This window comes from Pipistrellus kuhlii, unplaced genomic scaffold (genome assembly GCF_014108245.1).
Source record: "Pipistrellus kuhlii isolate mPipKuh1 unplaced genomic scaffold, mPipKuh1.p scaffold_m20_p_9, whole genome shotgun sequence".
Classification (NCBI taxonomy): domain Eukaryota; kingdom Metazoa; phylum Chordata; class Mammalia; order Chiroptera; family Vespertilionidae; genus Pipistrellus; species Pipistrellus kuhlii.
The window spans coordinates 53878037-53903880 of record NW_023425595.1 but is presented as its reverse complement, the minus strand read 5'-3'; the positions used below and the strand labels follow the sequence as shown (position 1 = coordinate 53903880).

Below are 25844 nucleotides of genomic sequence, written 5' to 3'. Positions count from 1 at the left end.
CTTTGCTAGACCTTTAAATGAAACCATTCCCCAAAGACCAATCAATGCTCAAGCATTTTTCCTTTACACTCAGCAAGCCCCACCTTCATCTACACAGAGAAACTGAGAAGTTTCTCAAATGGCAAACTCCACAACGTCTAAAAGCCTCTCAGTGTTCATCAGGCTCCTCAAACATTATGGCCACAACTTTCCTCTCTTCCGTTTAATTATAAGCTGAGACCAGAAACTAAGCTGCAATTGTTTCTGATACTCGGAATCTTCATTACCTGTCTTTCACTCCAGTATCAAAGCAGTTGCCAAATCCTGATCCTACCAAAAAGCTCTCCTTGTTGTTTTTCATGCTTTTGTTACTGCTCTATGTAAGGCCTTTAAATCTCACCAATTCCATCCAACATGGTTGACTGTACTCTCCTCTTCACAATTCCTAGAAAATCCACTTGGAATGATCTGTTGGGTATATCACTGATTAGATCACCCCTCTGCTCAATGACTCCCAGCGTGCCTGTGGTGGCTCCCAGCGATGTTACTTTTCTGTTACTTAGGATCATGCACTAGAATCTCCTTATTGGTCTCTTCCTCAAACATAACTAGTCTTCCTACTACTTACTACTGGTTCTAGTGTTCTTCAAGGTCCAATTCAAAGGTTACCCTGAGTTTCCTAGAAGGACCAGGAAATAAGCACTGTAGGACCTTAGTAAGGGAAATGCTGTCAACTTTCTGTTGTTCAGCTGTATTGCATGGTACCAAAAAGTATCAGGTTACTGTTGAAGAGTTAATGTGTAAGTACTATTAATATGATAATTAGAAGCTTGAATATCTTTAATAGTTTCAATAAAAATTATTATAACAATAAGTTGTTATTGTACAGATCATCTGTGGAGAACTTGCCAAATAGATTGCTTTGTATTTGAAATTTACAACAACTAGGTGAAAACAGAGTTGTCACTTTCATTTTATAGAGACAATAGATTTCTTCTGTAACTCCAAGGTTATACACATAGGAAGTGGTGGGGCCAAGAACTCAATGTGAAGTCCACTGTGTCCCTAGTTCCCTGTCTCTGGATGAAAAGTTACAACATGGTCCACAGTGCTGTTGACAAAGACGGTAATTGCTGACAGCCATCAGAAAAGATCAGCCAAAGGACCTGTATGCATGCGTATAAGCCTAACCAATGGACAGAGGCAACAGGGGGGTGAGGGCATGGGTGGAGGGGAGAGGGTTAGGGGGATAGTAGGAGGATGAGAACACATATGTAATATGTAATACCGTAATCAATCAATAAATAAAAAGAAGTTGATTTATAGCAGTATTTAGAATGTAAAAGCTTATTAAAAATGCACAGACTGATTGTTGAACATTTGAGGATATCTTATGATATGACAGCATTCTGATTTACTTCCACAGCTTGCTGTTTTAAAGCCCTGTGGGATCATCTCTGATAACAGGACTTGAGTTAATTGTTTCCAGCTTCCTAATAAAAGGGCTCCATCTAGTGGAGCAATTCAACCATGTAGCTGCACAGAGTACAAGTAGCAAGATTAAATCCCTAAAAATAATGACAGTTTCAGAGAAAAATGACATTGGCTCTGACAGGCACCGTGCGTAGTCTTCACCATGCCTTGATAAAGAAAGAAGAAGTTAAAGATGCTAAGCAGAGGTAAGATCCATGCAAACAGTCTGCAATCTGCCATATGAACTCAATGCACAGACCAATATCCTTGAAAGATAACAACTCTGGTGGGGAAGTTTAAAGAACTAATGTGTGAGGGCCTTTTCTAGGCTTTGGAAAGAATAACAACAATAAAAACAACAACAACAATAAAACTGCTTCTAGAAAAAAGTTCTATAATTTTAAAGTCAAGTATTTTTGAGAAATTTCCACAAACGGTCACCAAAGGCGTCTTTGGTGTGCAAAGGGTTACAGCAACTTGTGTGTTCTGGAAAACTTGTTTTTTAAGAACTCTTCCTTTATGAAGATCTTAGCAGATGAAGCATCACACTCACAGTGTAAGACACTAAATAGTGCTCTCACACATTACCTCTTCCCCATGAAGAGACAGTGAATGTGGACGTGACCATCTGCAGAATGGGGGGCAGAGCCGCCAAAGATGACCCCCCATGTCCACACAAGGCAACAGCCTCACCACTGATTTACTTATTTTTTACTTTGTTTTGAAGACTTACCGCCCAGAAGAAACTGGCTTCACCGAACCAACATTTTCAAACAGTTGGGCTTTCGCTGCCACACTGAAAAATAATTTGACAATGCAAGTTTCATTAAATCGATTAGAAAGCCATTCAATTCAAAATGAAATTCAGAGTTTATCAGTTAAACAAAAGTGATTACTTAAGAACAGTTCCCAAAATTTGACTTGACTTTTCATTGTTTTAAGGTTTAATGTGGAAGAAAGTTTCAGTTCAAGGAGTATCAGACAGTAATAAATCTAAAGCTACCCCCTCTGGGGATCTTGCTGTCCTCATTTTTTCTACCTCAGAAAAGTGGGAGCAGTAAAAAGGAATATTTTATCCCTACTTTGCTCCTGGCAACAACATTATAGACTGCTGTGAATCCACAAGAGAAAAATCAAATCTACATGACAAAAGAATTGTTCATTCTGATAGCTAAGACAAAATTAATTCTAAAACTACTTTTCGTATCCTTTAATATTTGAACACAGTTCCCATAATATGGGAAGAGATAACTCTGAAAATATAGCCATTAAATAAATTTGTGGATTCAAATCTTGTTTCAAATCTTGGGGGTGGGGGCAATGGTCTGTAATGAGATGATAACATTAGGTAGAGAATGAGAAAAATGAAAACTAAGCCACCTTCAGTAAGAGATATCAAATTCCTTAGTATTGTAGATTTTTAAAATCTATTTTATTTCTTTGATAAATTCTCTCAGAACCTGACACATACACTCTCTCCTTAATCTCATCTTTTACTATCAGTAAAATAACAAAACAGAAGCTCTCCTCTTTTTCCCATCCCATCTCCCTTGACATATTAGTTTAAAATTTAATTTCCTTAGTGGCTAGAACCACATATATTGGAGAGCAGACAGATTTATCAATATACTTGTCTATATCATGGCAGTTAAATTTCTGACCCAGAGAGACAATGTTTATTAAACACACTCTGAAACCAAGAGGTTTGTGTCAGAGAAAGGGAGGAACAAATGAATTTAAGACACTTTGTATTGAAACAATCTCAGTAAAATGTCTTACTGGACTTTTGAGGGAAAATTAAATGCCAGGAATACCACGATATTGAAAATGGGCACAGTATGTAAAGCACATTTAATTTACCCCCGGCTCTACACATACTAGCTGAGGGTATGTAGATTGGTTCATTAACTGCTCTTTAAAAGTTTTTATTAGTATTTTTAGTTGAATTAACTCAATGTGCAATATTGTGAATTTTGAGTATCAATTCCCATCATTTCTCAAATGAGGTTTATAGAACCCACTGGATGCAGTGGATAAGAACATGTGTCAGGGCGTCTAGTGACACCCGATACAGCACTCAGAAAGGCTCAGCAAAAGCCTCTTTGGGTTTTGCGTAGTTGTTTAGGCAAAGTTCCCATTTTCTCCTCTTTGACCCCCCTTTCTGCTCACATCTATGCACCCTACCTTCTCATTTTCTACACTTCCGGGTCGTTTCTTTGGATGAGAAGGACTGACTTCTTTTGCTTGTCAAGTTCCTTGTTCTCTAAGAACTTGTTTAAACCAGTTGAGTTCTCAGACGGGGAGTCATGTGACCAGGAGGAGAGAAGGCCAACAACCTTCAGAGCCAGAAAGCAGTTTATTTCTAACAGAAAGTTTGGGCAGCAGGAGGAGGAGGGACTGTCATCTGGGCCTGGCACTCAGTCTCCTCAGCTGGAAAGCTGATGTTTAGCGTTGATAGGAAGGTTTGTAGCTTCTGAGCCCATCGCTACTCTATTATACACCTATTTGCATGTCCTTAAGCCATAGCTCTGCGTCTAAGGAAAGCACTTGGCGTGCCTGCCCATGAGGTAGTTTAGCTTATCCTCTGTAACTTCCACATCACGTTTAGGAGACAGTATGGTCCTACAGAAGTTGGCCACGTCCACGCTCCAGATGAGGCATTCAGGAGAGGAAGAGCCAAGAGCACCCTGGACACCTCAGCCCCATGCTCCCCCTTCAGACCCGGCAAACCCCTCTCACTCACATGGAGCCCGGCCTCTGGTAGCCATTGCTGGAGGCCGTGTCTAGCCTTAACCTCCTGCACATCTTTGGGGGCAGGTCTGGGTTCGGCGGGCCTTTAGGCGTCTCTTTGGAGCCGATGGACGTTAAGCTTTGAGTGGAACCACTGTAGCTCTTGTTTCCTGGAAAAGAAAGTCCCCCCCGCAAGAAAACAGGCAAGGTGTTATTAGGCAAAATAATAGCAACAGCACAGTCCACGCGCATCACAAAAGGAAGCATTCTTCTCTGAGCCCAAACAAGACAAGATGGCACAGAATGTTCCCCAGCACGGCCGCCCGCCCGTCACTCAGGGAGATCAGAATCGACAGCAATTACAAAGACAGCACCTCGCGGAAATAGGGAGAGCCAGGGAGAAAGTCTGGGCGCAGAGGAGTCTGGAAAACCCCCTGCTCAGGAACAAACTAGATAAGCATCATTCGTCCCTGCCCCATTAACTTCTCCCTTGATTAATCACGCGGAACAATCCGGCAAAGCTGCACGGAGCTCATGACATTTTGCATAAGCTCCGCTCCGGCTCACCTTCAGCTGCAGCGATGGACCTGAGGAACGTAGCCGAGGCTCTTTTCTGCCCCGAAGTCCCAAGAGATCCTTTCTTGGCCAGGTCTATGCGCGGGGAAACGTCCCCGGGGCTGGTGACGGAGGCCACGCTCTGGCAGTCTGATTCTGCATCCGTTTTGGTTGCATCTTCTCTAGAACTGGATTCAGGACTGGTTGTCCAGAGACCGAGACTTTTCTGTCCGTTGGAAGGTGACGGGGATGCGATCCAGGGAATCCCTCCGGACTTCTCCCGGGGCTGGCAGGAGGTGGACTTGGTCGTGCTGTTTTGTTCCGAGGAGTGAGAGGAGAGGGACTCAATGCTCCCCATGGGTGTGCTGGCGGGGCTGCTGCTGTAGGAGTCGCCTGGGCAGGGGCGGGGGAGAGGAAGGACAGAGGCTCTCTGTTGAGAACAGCACCAACCAAAACCCTTCCATTCTCCACCTCACACAGGGTCTGTGGCCACCTGATCCCACTGAAGTGATGGGCCTTCCCCTGGCCTGGAGAGCTGTCCTCAGGCCTGGAGTCAGCCTTTAAGATATGCATTTGAACTTGGTGAATGCATTTTTCAATGCTATTCAAGGGAGATTTTATATGTGTCCTGCCCTCTGAAACGATGCTACTCGTTACAGCATGAGTGGCTGACCTGAATTCAGACAAAATTCTGAAACAGGGCTCACAAGTAAGAATAAGTAAGAAAAATGATTCCATGATGATATTACTAAAAAAAACCAATGAAAAGGATATGGAAGACATATTTCTGACTTTTTTTTTTTTTTAACTTTTCTCATCTTAGGTGGTTCTGAATTACAATGCATCCCAGTCCTCCTCCATTCAAAGGGACCATTAAATGCAGCTGCAAATTACAAGCTGCTCTCAATGGAAAAGAGAGGGCTTTTTCCATTTCCTGTTAAGAATATAGCAATGTAAGAAACTGGCTGCTTAACTGGGTGTATTTTTTAATGTTCCTAAAAGTAAGGTATAAGAAAAAAAAAAAAAGTCAGAGAAACTGTAAAAAGTGTTCAAATATGTCTCAATTAAAAAGTGATGGTTTCTATTAAATATTGATTGTGGAAAAATTGGGGGTTTTAGGGGTATGAAATAGAATGAAAATGGCCACTTTAACACATCTTATGGGCTCAAGCTGCCTCCACCTCGTCTTGAGGCCTGGCTCAGAACACTAAGTTAGTGATAATGCGTGGTATAGTTCCTCTTATTTTTTTCCCCCTCTCTTTGAGATACTTTGATACCCAAGAGACGATGCTTTAAGAACATAATGTGAGAGGAAGAAAGAAAATGCCTCAGCCAGTCTTTCTCTCACTTTCCTCTCCACCACTTTGACAATAGGACAAAAGCTTCCACAAAGTAGCACCTCATGTACTTAATCACAGCTGCAGGGGGAAAAAGTGGTGGTGGTGGGGGGAGCATTGAGCAAACTAATTATTTCCTTTGTAGCAGTAATACCTTTGCTTGTCCAAAGTACCTTGCCACTATATTGGCAGAGAACATACAAATGTAAGAGGTGGGGGAGGTTTGGGGTGATAGCATCAGTGAGAACCACTTCTAGTTCTACCTAATTAGCGGGAGAAAGGCTGGACTCAAGAATGAGAAAGCCTCTCCCCAAGGCCCGAACACTTACTGTCAGGCTCTGCCAAGCACGGAGTGTACCTCCCTCTGGGCTTCCGGGAGCCAGTGGAGAGGCAGATGGCTCGCGTCCTTCGGGACCCAGACCGAGACTGAGGCTGAGGAAGAGGGATGCTGGGGTCCGGGGCCGTGTGAAAGATCTACACGGAGGAACAATGGGCCACGGTAAACAGAAGGGTGAAAATGCCATTTTCATCATTTTCATCAGAAAAGAAGCTTTGAGACTTATATGCCACTTAATCTTAGAATTATATGCAGCTTCATCAGTTGTATGAAAGAGATGCTTAATACCAAAAAATAAGTACATTAAGTGAATCCCAGAATAATGACAACTTTCTTTCCCATTTACACCAAGGAATGTTTCTTCTCTGGGTTTTCCTTTTTAAAAAAAAATATATATTTTATTGATTTTCGACAGAGAGGAAGGAAGAGAGATAGAGAGATAGAAACGTTGATGAGAGAGAAACATCGACCCAGCTGCCTCTTGCACACCCGCTACCGGGGATGTGCCTGCAACCAATGTACATGCCCTTTACCGGAATCAAACCTGGGACCTTTCAGTCCACAGCAGACTGATGCTCTATCCACTGAGCCAAATCAGTTTCCGCTGGGTTTTCCTTTTGATGCTTCCCCAACAGTGAAGTTCAGATTCCCCAATCATTTTAAGAAACGTTTCAAATAGGAACAAATGTCAATGTTGAGACACGTTGATTCTTTTTGTGTGATAACTGTCTTCCCCCTTTCATGCTAAACATAGCCTTTGGTTGTACCATTTCCCTAGCAGAATGGGCCCATTTCTTAGCTGCCATGCCGTTGGATCTGAATGGTCAAGAAAAGTGCCAGGTCTGAGCACAAGGACAGGAGGCAGCCACGTGCTCCCTGGCTATGAGGAAGCCTCCAGCCTTAGCTAGGTACTAGGGAGGGACTCAGGGAAGGAGAAAGAGTCACAGTCATTCTCTTACATGGACTAGATCTGACACAGAGGCATCACAAAATGTTTAGACCTTCAGTGGTTGAATTTGTTAATAATGCAATCAATTCAGCTTCCCCAATTTCCAATTTCCATAGTTATTCTAAGATCCCATTCTTATAAAGTCACCCTCCTGGGGGACTGGCTAGAGATGACTTCAAGACTGCTCCAGAATATTTTCCTTGGTTTTATTTAGAATATCACCTCTGCTGTATGATTAAGAGTCTAATTCCAATAAGATTAAAGTGTTAAAAGATACTTAACCACAAAGTTATTCTAAAGTATTATCTGAATATGTGCAAAAATCTGATTATAGAAGTGCTCTGGAAGAAAATCTTTATTTTTTAAAATATAATTTATTGATTTTTACAGAAAGGAAGGGAGAGAGATAGAGAGTTAGAAACATCGATCAGCTGCCTTGTGCACACCCTGTACTGGGTTGTGCCCACAACCAAGGTACATGCCCTTGACTGGAATCGAACTGGGACCCTTCAGTGTGCAGGCCAACGCTCTATCCACTGAGCCAAACTGGTTAGGGCAGAAGAAAATATTTAAAGGAAAATGATGGAGAAGGAAAGGAGATCACATGGCCAGAAGGTTTTGAGGAGGATTTAAAAATTGAACAAGAAAAAGAAAAGTCAGAGTCCTCACGGAGACATGATTTATATAAAATTTACAAGACTAACATTATATGAACCTGATTTCACAATGTGAAGCTCGCAGATGATGCAAATGAAAAATCGAGATGACAGGAATGCAACGTACAAAATTTGATGCTCCCACGTGAAAATTCAGCCTACCTTTTCATAGTGCTCTATCAGAATTTCAACGACAATATTCTGAAACTTAATATTCATCATAGCAGCCACAGTTTCTTCCTGTGCTCTCATAAGAGTTGGGCCAAATATGACACCGAGGTTTGAGACAGTCATGAGATTCTGTTGGCTATGTAGTGATACTCTGCAGACAAGAGCAACAAAAACATCTTAAGTTAAATGTTTAGTAATTATAAAATGTTCTCAACTACCAAATTTGCGACATAAAATAAAATGTAAAACATCCCATTACAGGCTAATTTTTCCAAGTAATCAGGTTCAGTCACTTCCAATTGGCATTAATGAGTATAGTAAAAAATGACATAAGAAATTAACATAGCCAAAGTAAAACATAATTACAAAAGTTAATATATTGAAGGGGGGCGGGGAAATCTTGATTTCGTAAAGTGAGTGCAATCACCCTGAAGAGACAGATTATAGACCCTTTTGTATCTTCTACAGTGCTATACTTCTTTTAGAACAGATGGTTTAGAGTATTAATAGACTGGTTGTAATTTTATTTGGATTCACTAAACATATTGTTGAAAACCTACTGCCAGGCACTTCCAGATATTATTCCATTTAATCCTCCCAGGAAGACAGGTTTTCCTACTATACAGATAAAAAAACCAAAGCTCCTCAAGTAAAAATGATGTACTCGAGGTCACAGCAAATTAGGAACAGAGATGCTATTTGAATTCAGGTCTCCTGAGTACAAATCAAAGGTTTCCTTGAGCTCCTCACATAAGACAACTGGCTAATGAATGTTTTTTCCTTCCTTCCTTCCTTCCTTCCTTCCTTCCTTCCTTCCTTCCTTCCTTCCTTCCTTCCTTCCTTCCTTCCTTCCTTCCTTCCTTCCTTCCTTCCTTCCTATCTTTCTAAGCCTCCCCTGAATGCTTCTGTAAGTGCTGACCACTGTGCTGAAAAACAGGAAGAAGAGGAAACAGGAAGAGGAAATCAGTGCTGGAAATGAAACAAAAAGCCTGATATTATTGACCTGAGCAAAGTAATCTTGGTAGTTATCAAAGATGATTTTGACCAATTAACTAATTTGGAAACTGGATATATTCTTCAGAGGAAAAGAAACCTCATTCATTTGACCACGCTCTTAAGTTAACCACTGCCTTTTCTCTGTTACTTCCAGCCGGGTTTTAGAATGGAAAATTCTAGGAAGGAGTGTAACACCTAAGATTATATTTATATCTGAACATGCATCACTAACTATATCCCAAAACTCAAAGTAAAATGTTATGGGGAATCCAGGATGTTGGGTTACCCATGCAATTCTTAGTACAGGACAGGATATGCTGACTGTCCCAATGACTGAAATGTCCCCTGTGCCCGAGAGAGAACTATCTAAGAAGACTCTTGGTTAGACTAACAAGAGTTTCATCCCAAGTTTCCTTCTTGTTATAACCAAATATTACATATTGATTGTGGGTAATATATATTAGAGAATGTACTAAGAAAGTAGTCTGGAAAGACAATGAGTCTATCTGGAATCAAAGCATGAATCCATCCAACTTGGAAGTGGGGTGTAGTCAGCCTAGTCATTTAATAGCTTTAAGCTTCAGTTTCCTCATTTAGTAAGTATAGCAACCCTTATAGGGTTGAAAAAATGAAATAATCAATTAAATTAAGTGAAATAAGATCTCAAAATAATATCCTTCCTGTAATTAAATTGGCTTTACGAACTATTGCTAAAATATAAAAGTTCTTGGTAGTGTAAGTAAACTGGACAATGATTAACATAAAGCTCACTGGAAATACATTTAGAAATCCTAAAAATGTGCTCTATTTAGAAAAAGAGAGTTGATGACTGTGTCAGAAGAGATAGAATATTTTGATGACCAATTTACTCTTCACTGAATTTTCCATCTGCTGGGTTCCTGAGTTAACACAGACGCTTCTCACTCACATTTCATCCATTTGCACCTTAATCCCTCTACTCCTATAGGTAACAGACATCCAATTGCACTTCTGAATATTTAAAGTTAGAATCAAAGAAGAACCACAGATGGCCTAGTTTTCAGAAAGAAAAAAAAAGAAAAAGAAAAAAAGGATCCTCAGAAAGGAAGCAATCCTATATAATAAAACCATAATATGCAAATTGTTCCCTTGACTGAGAGTTTGACCAGGGGGTGGGGCCGGCTGGCCAACCCCAGGTAAGGAGGCCTTGGTCAGCAGCAGGCAGCAGGGGGGTGTGGAAGTCCTGGCTGTCAGCCAGCAGCTGCTAGGGATCCTACCTGGGCTTGAATTTCATGCACTAGGCATCTAGTGATTTATATAACCTCTCAGAGCTAACTAATGGAGATTTGGAATTAGTCATTGAGTTGTTGTTTCTTTAGGCCAGTGAGTAATCCAGGTCACAGGTCTTAAATTCTTTCTTTTTCTTTCTTTCTTTCTTTTTTTTTTTTTAAGCCACATAAGGTTGATAAGGACCAAGAGTGTTGTTAATTGTTTATAGTTTACCTGAGTCATAAGATTGCCAGGAACCAAGAATGTTATTAGTTGTTTATAATTACTTAAGTCATTAGAGCACACATTCTACTATACAAAAAACAAACAAACAAACAAACACTAACTAGAAAAGATGCATGCACTCCCATGTTCACTGTGCACTATTTAGAACAGCCAAGGCACGAAGACAGCCTAAGTGTCCACTAATGGATGGACGAATAAATGATGGTATGTATTAACAATGTAATATTACCCACACGTAAAAAAGAATGAAATTTTGCCATTTATGAAAATATGGAGGGATCTCAAGAGCATTATGCTAAAAATTAAACAAGTCAGACAGAGAAAGACAAACCCCATATGATCTCCCTCATATGTGGAATGTTAAAGAATAACAAAAAGAAAAAAAACACACACAACAAGCTCACAGATATAGAGAACAGATTGGTGGTTGTAAGAGGATGTGGGGTCAGGTGTGGGGAAAATGTGTGAACTGTTGTTTTCTAATTGAATAAAATATATATTTTTTAAATAGAGACTTTATAAAAAGTAGCTTCAAAAAGTCAATAAACAAACAACAGGGAGAAAAAAAGAAAAAAGGTAAGAGCCAGGAATGGTGATGAAGGATGAACAAGAGAATTTTAAGCACTTTTATATTACCAGATACCCTGTCCTGCTATTCTTTGTTATCAAAACAACACACATTCAAATTAAGGGTGAAGCTTGTGTTCATCTAATACTCTTGGTAATTAAGCAACAACATTCATGCCAATTTAAAAAGCACATTATTAGAAAAAGAGCTTGAATACAAGAGAATGACCAATAAATACCATGTGCTTAAATTTCATAAAGAGGTTATACAAATTCAAAAACATAATTTAAGACTAATTCTAACAAAGGATGAGTCCTTGTTTGTTAGCAATAAAGGTATTGCCATAGGCAACAGTTAAAAATAAACTTGAAATTATGCCATTCCAAGTGGATTCCTATGGGGGAATTTAATATTATCTCAAAGCCTGCACATTGAGAGTTATTAATAAGTTATGTAGCATTATTTCAAATGTGCATGACTAAAATTAGCATAAATTTGGTTACTACCTCTAGCAAACAAAGGAGGAATGAATTATTTGATTATGAATCATGGTATTCATTAAGATGAAAAATGTCTAACAGTTTTTGTGACAGTGTGAATGGATCTGCAGAACATTATGCTAAATGAAATAAGCCAATCAGAGAAAAACAAGTACCATATGACTTCACTCATATGGAATCTAATGAACAAAATGAACTAACAAGCAAAATAGAGACAGACTCATGGGTACAGAGTAGTCAGATAGCTCTGGTGGTGGTGACTGGGAGTTGGGTGTGTATGTGAAGGGACTGAGCAAAAAAGAAGAGAAATAATTCATGGACACAGATAACCTTGTGGTGACTGAGGGGTTGAGGGGAGAGCAGGGGGGAGGTGAAAGAGGTTATATGAGGAATAGAAACAAAACAAATTAAATAAATTAAATAAAAATAAATTAGAAAAAAAATGGAAGAAACAGTAAGGGGATTCTGAAATAAGTTTAAAATGTGAATTTGGACTTTTGTTTAGTTTCTAGTGGCATGGCAAACAAACTTCTGGATTGAGAGATTGAGAGAGAAAGAGAAAGAGAGAGAGTCTCAAAGATAGATATGTGATGTTTAATTTCATGGCCAAATTTGTGACACCACAATGCCCACATATATGGTCAAACATAATTCCAGCTGTGTTTGTGAAGGTATTTTTCTTCTTAGATATAACATTAACATTGAAATCAGTAGACTCTGAGTAAAGCAGATTACCCTCCACAATTTGGGTGGGCTTTATCCAATTAGTTGAAGGTCTTAAGAGAAAAGGAGGTCTCCTGAGAAAGAGGCATTCGGTCTCAGGGCTGCCTTGGATTCCAGCTGCAAAATCAACTCTTTCTGGGTCTCCAGCCTGCAGGGGTCAGGCTTCCTCCTGCCTGGATCAGGCCTGCATGGATCAGGCCGAAACTGGACATCTGACATCCCTGGAGGGGTCCCAGATTTCGAGAGAGCACAGGCCAGCCGAGGGATCCCACCAGTGCACAAATCTGGGCCACTAGTGTATATATAGTATGTGTATACATAAACACAAACATCCTATTCACTCTGTTTCTCTGGAGAAACCTAACTACTGTGATATCTATCAAGATTTTTAAATATATCAATGACTAGCAGCAGAGTCAAAAACATCTTCAGAGACCCAAGAGATACTATGAGTCCAAAGAAAGAACTCATATGGTGAACTCATTTTCAAACTTAAGGATCAAAATGTATCTAAAAGAATTGTGGGAAAACTATATAAATACTTTCCACATATATTTTTGAGTTGACACGTAAGTTTTTCATCATTAGCTTAACCGTTGCAAAGGATGTAATTATTTTCATATTGTACTCATACCCAGGTGCATACACATGTACATACAGATATGTCTCAAAATTCTTCATTCATTTTTAAAGCACATTCTACAGACTCTCATGACAACACCAATGTCCCAGCACCATCACACACTTAAGATGACATGGACAAGCCTAACTTCAACAGCTGAACAAGTAAAGTGAACAAGAGAAGTCAGAGAATTACTTGACCAGGTGCTTTATTAAGATGTCCAGCATCTCTCTGTTTTTCTCTGGTAATTTGTGTACCAACGCATGTACGGCCTCCACCCGGTAGTTTTGGTCATCAGATTCTGTAACATAAAAAAAAGGTTGCAAAGCTCAAGTTTTAATTGCATTAAAAATATATACACAAACATTAATCATCGTCACAACCACACCCACCCCTTCATGTCCTAAAAGCGTTGTTTCAAATGGCTATTATCACATATCACTCCCGAAGACTGAGAGAGGCTCAGTTACTAGTCCATGGCCATGGAGTTAGTGAGAAAAGAAGTTAGCAAACCCAGGTCTATCTAATACCGGCCGGTGCTCTTAGCCACACACATACAGACAACCGGAACTCATGGCCTGCTTTGGCTTTGCTACACAAGGACAGAACCAAACCTTCAGCAATGGGAGTGACCACAGCCAGGATTACAGACTGCCTAATGTGTGAGGCACTGTGATTGACGCTTTATCATACTGAAACCTACAGTGACTCCATCAAACTAGCGGAAGCAGGCATTCACAAATTCAAAAACCAGGAATTCTTTTTCTGAGGAATCAGAATCATGGTGCAAACAGAGGCCCAGTCCATTTATATAAAAACTGCTGTTTGAAATTTTAACCCTGTTATTTGGCTTCTGTAAATGCTTGCTTGCTTAAATAATAAGGAAAATAAGACTACTCCCACTTCAGAGAGGCTATTAAACCTTACCAGGACAAAAATTATCAGTGCTGGTGCCAGGCCAGGCCTTTGGTTGAGGTCTCAAGGCCCCAAAACATAGGGGCTCTTTGCAAAGGGGGCCGGAAACACCCCACATTTGGGAGACAAGGAAGGTAAAAACATATAAATAGGGAAAATTCCTCCATGTGGGGGCCCAGAATTTGAGAGACATTTTCCTCTGGACCGGCACCTAATAAAATGTGACTCCAAACTCTCTAGCATTGTTTGATTATTATCCCGGTTCTCTGTAACAATTTCCCAAAGGTAGATTTCATAAAGAGAACATCAGATGGGGAGCTTTCAGGAGGAAGCTCAGTAGCATAGTTGAACATATCTATTCACCAGATCATGTGGTCAGCCATGTGTGCTGGATTAAAAACCCAGGCCACTCCACTTCATCTGACACTGATATCAGCAGACAGCGTTTCCTGTGGCATTACAATGTGTGGTAATAAAATAATGCAAATATTTCTTTCTTGGGTTGTGAAAAATACCCTTGTTACAGGCACACCTCCTACATCTTAACAATGAAATTCCAAGGCCTAATTGTTACAAAGTGTTGTGATGCTGTCAGATGGCGCCCTGGCACTCTGATGCCAATGTTTTAAAAGTACGTATTTCTAATTCCTCCGGTTACACGTTTCTCACAGACAACCCTCCTCCCCCCCGGCCAACCTCCCCTCAGGTTTTGAATTAAACCTATCCACATCATATTTTAATAGTCACTGATATAAAAAGATGACATAAATATGTGACCATCAACACTACAAATATAATATGGGGGAAGAGCCTCTTGCCTGCCAAAAATATCTGATTCTTCTCTCTAGATTTGGGAACACAGTTTTTCCCCCCCAGATTTGGGAATGGTATGTGAGTATGTGTATGGCAGTAGCATAAATGTACATTTCTGTAGTCTTATACATCTAACCATGAAGTTGCTCTTGTAAAAAAAAAAAAAAATGACATCCATTAATTAAATAAAATGTAATTAGAACAATTCCTCACAGCTTTTGCTGATCATACCTGAATGTCACTCCAATGAGGTCTTATTAAATGACAAAATATTTAGTTCATCCTACAATTTCTCATTTGTTAATAAACCATATTGTAAGCTATTAAGTATCACATTGACAATTTCTTAGTATCTAGAGAAGTCTTAACTAGCTGGTTTAAAGTTATACCTCTAAGTAACACAGCATAAGATGACATCAATGGAAGCATACTTACTAACAGCAAGAATAAAATCTTTGTGCAACTTGTAAGTCATTAGTGGTTCGGCAAGGCACCTGCAACAGAGAAGGAAGCATACTTTGCAATGGCAGCGTCTCTTTATTTCCCGATGTACAGTGCTTCCTGGGAACCGGTGGTCAGGCTGCATTGCAGGGTAAGTCCTAGTAGGGGAGGCTCCAGGCAGTGCTAAAACAAAGACCTCAGAGACCCAATGCCCCTTGGCACTTCTCGCCACAATTACGATGTTCAACAGAGAGGCCCAAGGACCATTTTTTCACTTTGTGAGCAAAACTCCTCTCAGACATGGGGATAATATTAAGAAAAACAACTTTCAATTTCAGCCTATTTTGTAAGAAATACATGTGAACCCTACATTCAAATTTACTATGAAACAGCCCTGGCCAGTTTGGCTCAGTGGATAGAGCATAGGCCTGCAGACTGAAAGGTTGCAGGTTTCTATTCCAGTCAAGGGTACTTGCCTGGGTTGCGGGCATGGTCCCCAGTAGGGGCATGCAGGAGGCAGCCGATCAATGATTCTCTCTCATCATTGATGTTTCTATTTCTCTCTCTCTCCCTTCCTCTCTGAAATCAATAAAAATATATTTTAAAAAAAATTTACCATGAAACAGAAATTACTTAGTATTCATGAGATACTAAGTAATAAACTTAAATAATAAGTGTATTATTTGATAAATAATAAACTTAAGCAATAAGTTTATTATTTGAGAAATCAAGGATAAGTTCCAGAACACCAAACACAAACATTACCACCTCGCACCCTTTCAGCAAAGGGGCTGGGCTGAGGGGTGGGGCCCACAGCCGTGGCATGGCATCCCCTGGGGACTGCCCGCGCCAGGGACAGGTCACCGCAGAGTGACCTCTGCCTGCAGTTAACCCTGCTCACCTGAGGTAGTTTTTCAGTCCACTTGTTATTGTCTTGTTATCCCATAGTTCAATATCAATGTCCATATCGGGAGGGGATTTGGGAGCTAAAGAGAATACAAAGAAAATACTTAGATGGTTCAATTAAAAAATACCACTTGCACCATTAAGAAAACAGGGACCAAAGTAAGTAGGTCAAACAAAGGGGCACTAAACCTCAACTATTTCTTGTGGAATAATAGTTTCCCAAGTCAAATTATTGCTAATGGCTGACATCACAGAGCATCCACCATGTATTGGGCATGCTTCTAACTACTCCATGTGAATTAAAATTTCCAGTCCTCACAATTCTCAATGAAGCAGGCACTATTATTATCCCCAGTTTACAAATGAGGAGGCTGAGGCACAGAAAGGTTAAGCAAATTACCCACAACCACAAAGCTTTCAAGTGGCTGAGTTGGATTCCAAGCCAGGCAATCTGAATCCAGCAACCATAAATCTCATTGCAACTCTAGCTAATCAAAGGACACTATAGAGAAAGTCCAACATCATAAACTCCCCCTCTCAAATTCTTATTGTTCTTTCATTATAACTGGACATTGAAAACTGAATACAAAATATTACTTGAAAACACTCAAGGATAAGCAATAGGCCATATCTCAAAACCAAAAACCAAAAAAACAAAAAAAACAAAAAAAAACACCCAACAATAACAACAACAAAAATCTATGATTTGGATTATCTGTAAGAATACAAAAATTAAGCAACTGTTTCATCCAAAACTTACAAAATGTGGTGTTCATGAGTTTCTGAACTTTGGAGTTCACTCCTCCTATTCGGTATAGGCCTAAAATTGTGATGCCTAATGGGAAGGAAAAAATCACAAGAAAATGACTTGAGACAGCTTCCTAAGTACAGAATGTTAAAAACTCAGACATATGCCTACACAGAATCTGAAAGCTGCTCATCCAGTTTTGTGGTCTCACTTTAGCAAACCTCCCCTGGAAACACCCACCAGACATATATTTCTCAGAGCAGACACTAAGCAGTGATTTGAAAGTCTTTGAAGATCTTCAAAGTAGCGAAGTGCACCTGCCTATTCTCCACGACTTGAATATGAATATGAAATAGCACTGCTCATCTATTTCTTCGGCCACAGAGTTCTGCATGTTGAACAGTTTTGTGGCATTTTTTTTTTATCTTCACTGTAACGGTGAAGGAAACAAATTCAAAGAATACAAGAAACCTATTTAATGTCTCAGAACTTCTAAGTGGCAGCACCAAAATTTGAATCTAAGTTTAAAGAACTCCACAGCCCAATAGGAGTTTTGCTTTAAACAGGTTTTCCTGGAAGTGTAAATGCCTAACAGACCACTGGAATGGGCTTCAGGAGAGAGGTCACCACTAGAGTGCGGAAGGTGCTGAAATCCTGACAGTGACTGAAATCACTGAAGGAAATCATATAGGGAGGAGGAGGGGCTGAACACAAGCTACTTAGGAATCTTACTGACTTCCCTAAAGCAGAAAAACAAACAAACAAACAAACAAACAAACAAAAAACAACTAAAGTGGTACTTACAATAATAAATATTTAGAGTCCATCAGTACCAATAAGAAGTAAACTGAGGCTAGGTAGGAAGATGTGACCAAGTATATTTATAGGATGATTTTTTTTATTAACTGAAGGTCCAAGTAAAACTCTTTATGTATTTATATAATCACAGAATTTCGTAAATTAATCTCATGGTAATGGCTAAACGCATCTCATTTGCTGAGCATTTGTACATCAGAATGGACCACATGACAGCAGCGATACACCATCAGGTGTACTGACCTCTTGTTTCCACAGCTTGAATGCATTTTCTCACGAAGTTGAACCCTGCTTCATTTAAGTACACTGAAAAAGAAAAATAAAATCGTTTTCAGTGTTCATGCTGAACTGATATTTCCCCTTCATTGGCCTCTGTTGGTTTAATGGTGGTTTGGGGTAGAGTCTGAATTTTCACATGTGGTAGAAGCTGAGGAGGGTGGTTCGCACTCACCACAGTTATTACATGAACTTGCTTCATTAGAAACACAAATCCTTCCATTTTCTCTAAAATTAGCAATAACCTTCACTACAGGTTTTCACAGATGGTAAAAGCAAAATGTAATAAGAATGAACTTTTATTGTGTGTTAGGAACTCTATTACAAAGCCAGTCACACGGGATTCTCAAAACAACATGATGATGTAGAGAGAAAGCTTTAATTTTAAAATGATTCACTGGGTTGCTGGAAACTTCATTTTCTTTGTTCTAAGCTCTCTAGAGCCAGGATTCTAAACTTCTCTTGATTCCAACTCCAATAATCCTTCTTATTATATTTTGTACCATATTCAAAATAATTCAAAATAACCTTAGTCCACTAAAAATCCCCCAAAGATTATTATTACATTGTGAAATAGCTATTTATTTTCATTGCTTTATGCTAGATTTTCTTTAAATCAGGTTTTTGTTTTAAGGTTTTATGGCCTAATCAAATTAGATTACTTGTTTAAACAAAAAGGATTTAATAATACTAAGAAAAACTTAAAAAAAATTATATATATATATATATATATATATATATATATGCATATACAAAAATTTATATATATCAAGAAGGGGTGCCACCAACAGGGAAAACATTTGAAGAAACCCTGCATTTAGAAAGCCACTGAAATGAGAATTCACTGAAAGGTTTGAGAAATCTTTGGCTCCACAAAACCCCCAAGGTACTGACATGAAAGAATGTTTATTATATGTTATTAGGTGAAAAAAGTAATCAACAGGATGATATGAGCCAATTCCTTTTTTCCCCCTGTTTTCTATTTTTTAATTGTTTCTTTATTTTATTATTTTCCATAACTATCTCCTCTACACCTCTCTATCCCCCAACAATCACCATACTGTTGTCAGTGTCCATGAGTTCTTTCTCTTTTTTTTTCTTTCTTGCTCAATTCCTCCACCTTTCCAACACCCTCTGCCCTCTGCCCCCAACACCTCACACACACCAGAGCAGTCTGCCTGCTCTTTATCTATGAGTCTGTCTCTGTTTGTTAGTTCAGTTTGTTACCCTTTGCGACAGCATAGATGGACCTGGAGAACATTATGCTAAGTGAATTAAGCCAGTCAGTGAAAGATAAGTACCACATGAGCTGACCCAATGTCTTAAAATATAATAATATGAGGGTATTTTTGTGTTCCCAGTGTCAAAGTCAAGTGAATAGAAATCAGTTAATGCTTTGGGTGAACTCAACACACAAGAATGAATGGCCATGAAACAAGCATCTGTTAGAGTTGACTACCCACAAGAGGGTAGCTCCTTTGAACACCACATAGTGATTGCTTGTTTCCAATAATCCAAAATGCTAAGTTAAGCATTTTATACATTATAAATTGTGAAATTTTTAAAGTAGTTATTGGACATTGGAAAACAAGTGAATGGAGAGGTGAGGAACCAATATAAAATAAATAAAGAAATGAGAAATCAATGACTAATTTTCATTTTTAACAATAAACATGGAGCTCCAAGAATGCAACCTTAAGAAAAAGCAATGCAGAGGATTTTTGTGCCAATTAAAACTGCAAGTTCCTGACATTTATAATGTTTGTTTCTTGAGGTCACATTGTTCAACTTTTCAATAAAATAATTTTAAAAGAGAAAAGCATTAAAAAAACCCTTTTTTCAATAAAACTTGGCCGTGGCAAAATAAATGAAGATAATAGTGATATATATTGTAAAAACAGAATTTAAGTATCCGTTTTGAGAAAAATAAGCAATAACCAGGCTATATCTTGAAGGTATACTGGGCTGTTTGGCAGCAATACTCCCAGGCTGTTCTAGCACACAGACCTGACAGGCTCATTACGAAGAATACAATCTTACAGATATTCAGTCGCCTGCCGTGTAATTCCATGGTACTGCTGTTGTGATGTGTCCAAGGGTCTTGTGCTTCAGTTCTATTCAATTCAGTAAACAAAATGCTATCAATCAATTTAGAGATGTGGAAGAATATCATATGTTGGCAAAGATAACCATGCATTTCTCTTTTGTTTCTTTTCAGTGTTTTTTATTTTTTGTTTTTTTTTAATCTTTATTGTTGAGAGTATTACAGCTGTCTCACCCATTCAAGCCCATGAATCTAGCTGGCCACTGAAAAAATAAGTTGTATATTAAGAAATGTCCCTACACTCATTACACTCAACAAATCACAATGAATACACATATTCACTCATTAAAACTGAATAGACTGAAGTCTCTGGAATTACTGCCCACCATATATGTTGCCCCTTTCTGTAAGAAGATCACATTATTCAGCTCCCTCCAAGTCAGCTTTCTCTGGGATATGCACTAGCCCAGTGGTCGGCAAACTCATTAGTCACCAGAGCCAAATAACCACAGTACACGATTGAAATTTCTTTTGAGAGCCAAATTTTTAAAATTAAACTTCTAACGTCACTTCTTCAAAATAGACTTCGCCCAGGCCGTGGTATTTTGTGGAAGAGCCACACTCAAGGAACCAAAGAGCCGCATGTGGCTTGCAAGCCACAGTTTGCTGACCACTGCACTAGCCAATGAAATATAAATGGGGAGTGACACATGTCATTACCCAGCAGACACTGAGAACCAATATGTAGCCTGTCAGGTCCTTTTTCCTTCTGGCATGAGATCAACAATAAGACAGGGAGAGGCAACTCCATGAGCTTGGGGTCCTGTGTGGACACTGTGTTCCAGGTCTGGAGCCATGGCTGGCCAGGATGGACCCACATCATGATCAGCAATGAAGCTCACTTTGGTAAGCCTCTGAGATTTGAGGATCATCTGTTACCACAGCAGAAGCTGGCCAGTCTGATTTAATAATGTATAACTTACACAGCTTGCTATGACAAAAAGGACTAAATAAATAAAGGCAATGCCACAGTTAACTTTTCCTTGCTTAATGGGAATCCTACATCCATTTTTTCCCTCGGCTACTGCCCGGTCAATTCATGTAACAAGGCAGCAAAGGGCAGCAGTGGCACTGCCCATTCATGGTTGCTTTGCCAACTACTACTCAACAGTGCCTTCATGCAAGCACCCAGAACTTCCTACTGAGGGCTGAGAAGAGGGTAACAGGGCATAAACAGGCTATGGCACACTGTCTCCCAGTGGCAGACATAAAGCCAGTCACATGGAGTAGTCAGGGGGATGTCAGGGGCAATCACAAATTACATGAAGGAAAACATGCAACCTTCCAAAGCCATGAAGGGGTTAGTAGACTTAATGCCAGTGTGAATGAGAATTCAACACAAGTACATTCTCTAGAGCAGGGGTCTTCAAACTTCTCTCATTATGAGAATCACCTGGTGGAGGTGTTAAAACACAGATTCCTGATAGCACTTCTTATAGTTGGGATCCGGGAATCTGTGTTTTAACAACTCCACCAGGTGATTCTCATAATGAGAGAAGTTTGAAGACCCCTGCTCTAGAGCAGTGTTTCCCAACCTTCTCTCATGATGAGAATCACCTGGTGGAGTTGTTAAAACACAGATTCCCGGATCCCAACTAAGAAGTGCTAAACTAGAATTTTTGGGAACATATAGGTAAAATTGCATACCTAACTTAGTGCTCTGTATATAAAATCTGTCTTAGAGCACTAGTTAAGTATACAATTTTACCTATATGTTCCCAAAAATTCTAGTTTAGCACTTCTTAGTTGGGATCCGGGAATCTGTGTTTTAACAACTCCACCAGGTGATTCTCATCATGAGAGAAGGTTGGGAAACACTGCTCTAGAGCACAGAAAGAAAAAAAAAGTAGTAACTCCTTAGTGTTCCAATGAAATGCCCATGGAAAATGTTCTTCATAAATCAAATCACACCTCACCCTATGACAGAGCTACAATTTACCGTGATTCCCGTTGAGTGGAGGACAGGCTGTTCCAGCCGCGACAGTAGAGGAAGGCTCAGTATGGATTGCTGAATCAGGGCTCAGCGCTGGCCAGAGCAGACAGCCAATTATGCTTCCTGATGGATTGCTCGGTAGCTGCTGGCTTGCTCAAGTGCCCTCTCTGCGCCTTCCAGAAGGGTTAGAGCTTATCAGCAAGCAGGACCTACTTTTATCACCTCCTCACAGGGCTGCCACCCCAGCCCTGTATCTCCCTGCTCCAGAGAGGACCAGAGGGAAGTGCAGAATGCAACTACCCCCAAATTCCTGGAACGGGAATCCTATAAAACGGGATGATACCTGGCCTTCAGAGGTAGAAGCAGAAGACAGGCTAACTTAAAAAAAAAAAAAAAAAAAAAAAAAAGTCATTGATTCAATTGAAAGCTAAGTATACACATTGTGTGTGTGTTTCGCCTCCTCTGGAAACTGTTCAGGGCTAAAGCTTTTATTGAAAACAAATTAAGTTTCTATAGGCAGCTTGGCAGCATAAAAGCTATTAATTTCAACAGAATTCAAACAACCATGAGACGAAAAAAAGAATACTCTCCCATACAACTAACAAAGCAAAAGTCCTTGTACCTTCCATTTCCCAGTAATTAAAAACTCAGAATGTCCTTACTGATGTAATCTCCTTGGCCTCACAGTACATTCTCAGAGTTGACAAAACAAAGCAACACTTGTCTTTAGTTTCTACTTCACTTTTCTAACCTGCCATTTCAGATTAAAAGGCCCCTTATCACAGACAACCACACTACCTGGGGCTTGAAAGAAACAGAAAAGAGAAATGAGTGCATTTACTGGTGTTTGTGATAAGAACCCTTTCTCTTCTCCCTAAAGGGGGAGCAGGTGGCTCTCCACAGCCTTGGCCCAGACTCTTCCCTCTTCCTGGCTCTGCTCGTGAGGAGCACTTTGGATCTGACCCTCTTCCTGGTCTCAGTGATAGAAACAGAACTGCATTTGCTCAAGGACCTGGAGGAGAATGTGGTGAAGGAGGAGGCTATACCCAAGGGACATCTGAGAATGTCCAGAGTCAACCATCTACACAGAAGTATGAAGCTCCAAAGCATTTGTGACAGAGTGTCAATTGCCTAGGACACCCAGAATGAGCTTAATCTTTCTGTTTATTGCTCGGACACACTTTCTAGGGACTCACGGGAAGTCACTGAAACACACCATGGCAGAAACTTAGAGCTACTGGGAAATTTTGCAAGTGTCTTCTGGCCCAATCCCTTTGATTTTTGAGCATGAGTACTGAATGTTAGTTGACTGTCATTATACTTTTATTATGACCTATCAGCAGAAACTTCATTTAGGTAAAAGGAGTTCCTTTTACCTCTTCACAATGACTGGAATAAAGTAGGTACACAATGGAATGCTGCTGAACTGAATTGCATGAGAATCTTTTCTTTTACAATTCTCACCTTCACCAACCCTATGGTAGAAGGACCAGCTAAAAAGCCATCTCACAAACCTTAAGTTCCACTGGGAACGTGGCTCAGGGCACCAACAGGGAATGCCAGAGAGAAAAAGCTTACAAAAACAACAACAACTGCCTCTGTCCCTGCCCAAGATGGAAGTCTTGGGACAGAAAGGTGTGCCAATGATTATTTGTTTCTTTGAAAGGTGGGCTCAGCAGAATAGTGAAGAACTAATGGTAAGCTGTCCTTTAACAAATATCCCCACTGGCATGGCTTGAGGAACAGTTTAGTTCTCACCTTAACTGAATATCACCCGTTTAATGTCAATGACAGGCATTCCTGTTCTCAATATAAATCAATTGTCAGTCTTATAATTCCAAGAAAAGGATGTGGTGATATATTTCACAACCAGGAAAGTGTTTGTGGATTCCATATCCTATAACTGACTAATATTAGGTTTTGTACGTCATGCATTTTTCATTAAGATGAGTCAAACTTTCCTATTCTGTTAAATTACACTAGTTTTGTTTATGGCGTCTTGACTCTGAAAACAGTACCTAAGTGAAGAGTAACCACAAAGTAGAGAGATTTTTCCATATTAGACTTGTAAAGAGAGACTCATCCCTCTATAACATTAGTTTTATTATTCATTTCATGGTATATGTTCTCTGTATATTCACAGCATGTCCCTATTTTAGGATAGGAGATCATTCTTAACCTGTTGCTTTTGGGGTTTTCAGCCCAGACATTATGAAAACTTTTAATGGTTGACATTGAAATCAAATTTTTACCTGAGTTTTCTATTTTGTCATTCTAAGCTTCATAATTATCTACAGCAGTTCAAAACACACATTCCATAACAAACTGAGTTTTCAAAGGAAAAACAAGATTATTTTAAGATAAATAGGATCCATCTGAATGACAAGGTTACATAAAAGGACTTCTCAAGGTGGAAAATGAATCAAAGCTAATCCGGTTTCAAATACCAATTGTGAGAGAATTGACATACTGAAATTGACCTAATCCCATTTCGAAGGGGTCAAATATGAAAAGGGGAAATGGAGATCTCAACAAACATGGCTAACATAAAGCTATAAGCTGCTCTGAACGTATACCATGATGACCTCACATGATTTATTCAAGACTTAGAAAGAAGTCTGAGACCTAGGTGGTTTGATTCAGTGGACTGAGACTCAGCCTGTGGACTGAAGGGTCCCAGGTTTAATTCTAGTCAAGGGCACACTCCTCCCCAGCCTGGGCCCTGATCAGGGTGTGTGCAGAGGCACTCAATTGATGTCTTTCTCTCACATCAGTAATTCTCTCTGTCTTTCCCTCTCTCTGTCTTTCCACTCTCTCTAAAAATAAATAGAAAAATATTCTCAGGTGAGGATTAAAAAAAAAGAAGAAAGAAAGAGGTTTGAGATCCTTACCATCCCTGGAACCTAATTTTGATCTGAAACAAGTAAAATTCTGGATGTGTTGCAAGGAAGGAAACATGCTGCTCTTCTTAATTTAAACATGTTCTTGAGTCTGGAATACTTCCAAGTGTTCAGATATATCCTATGAGTCATCACTAGATATCCTAGGATACATCACTAGAAAAATAGTATCTACTATAAGACACTGATAGAAGGGAAAAGGAGTAAAATTGCAGTCTGAGTAAGAGATTCACAGTGCCATTAATACATTTAGGTTTTTTTATTTAAAAAAATTTTTTTTGTTGATTTCAGACAGGAAGGGAGGGGGAGAGATAAAAACATCAATGATGGATGAGAGAGAATCTAGATAGATGAGTCTCTCTTTACGTGCTTCGTGCCTGGCCCCAAACTTGGGATGTGCCCTGACCAGGAATCGAACCGTGACCTCCTGGTTCATAGGTTAATGCTCAACCACTGAACCACACCGGCCAGGCAACTTTAGACCTTGATGTAGTAGACTACTCACAATTACATGCAAAAAGAAATTAAATTCTGAGTATCTGGAAAAAGAGGCAGTCTGAGAGGCAGGTCACCTTAGGGAAAGGTTCCTCATGGCTGCCTGGACTGAGAGATGCTGAGAAAGACTTGCTTGTGCAAGCTGGCAAGCCCCAAGTCGCCACCTACAGGAGGCTCCATTAGTCTGAGTGTCTTTAATTGGTGGCACACACTATAGTCCTGACTTTTCAACCAAGTGGTGTATTTTGTTTGAGTGAGAACATTTGAATCTCTAAGAATGTGTAAAAAGTGCAGTTTTGAATATGTAGGCTTTATGGTATGTAGTAAAACATTTTGAAATCACTACATAATTTTGTGTATGATTTATTTAGAATGTTTAAAATGTGTAAAAGAATATTAATCTCTGC

At 39.6% G+C, this 25844-nt stretch overlaps 1 protein-coding gene across 10 annotated transcripts in view; it reads right to left on the bottom strand.

Moving 5' to 3' along the window:
* Positions 1-25844, bottom strand: part of ARHGAP42 (Rho GTPase activating protein 42) — a 231921-nt gene that overhangs the window by 8312 nt on the left and 197765 nt on the right. For 7 of the 10 annotated variants that reach the window (XM_045577768.1, XM_045577764.1, XM_045577763.1 and 4 more), the window contains 10 exons: positions 17973-18035; positions 16926-17000; positions 16161-16245; positions 15254-15312; positions 13286-13391; positions 8179-8338; positions 6404-6548; positions 4750-5130; positions 4196-4352; positions 2186-2248 (listed from right to left, as the gene is read on the bottom strand). In XM_045577768.1, the coding sequence (XP_045433724.1) occupies positions 2186-2248; positions 4196-4352; positions 4750-5130; positions 6404-6548; positions 8179-8338; positions 13286-13391; positions 15254-15312; positions 16161-16245; positions 16926-17000; positions 17973-18035 (1294 nt within the window). The remainder of the gene's footprint in view (positions 1-2185; positions 2249-4195; positions 4353-4749; positions 5131-6403; positions 6549-8178; positions 8339-13285; positions 13392-15253; positions 15313-16160; positions 16246-16925; positions 17001-17972; positions 18036-25844) is intronic. The other 3 variants (XM_045577765.1, XM_045577769.1, XM_045577767.1) reach the window with 2 other exon arrangements.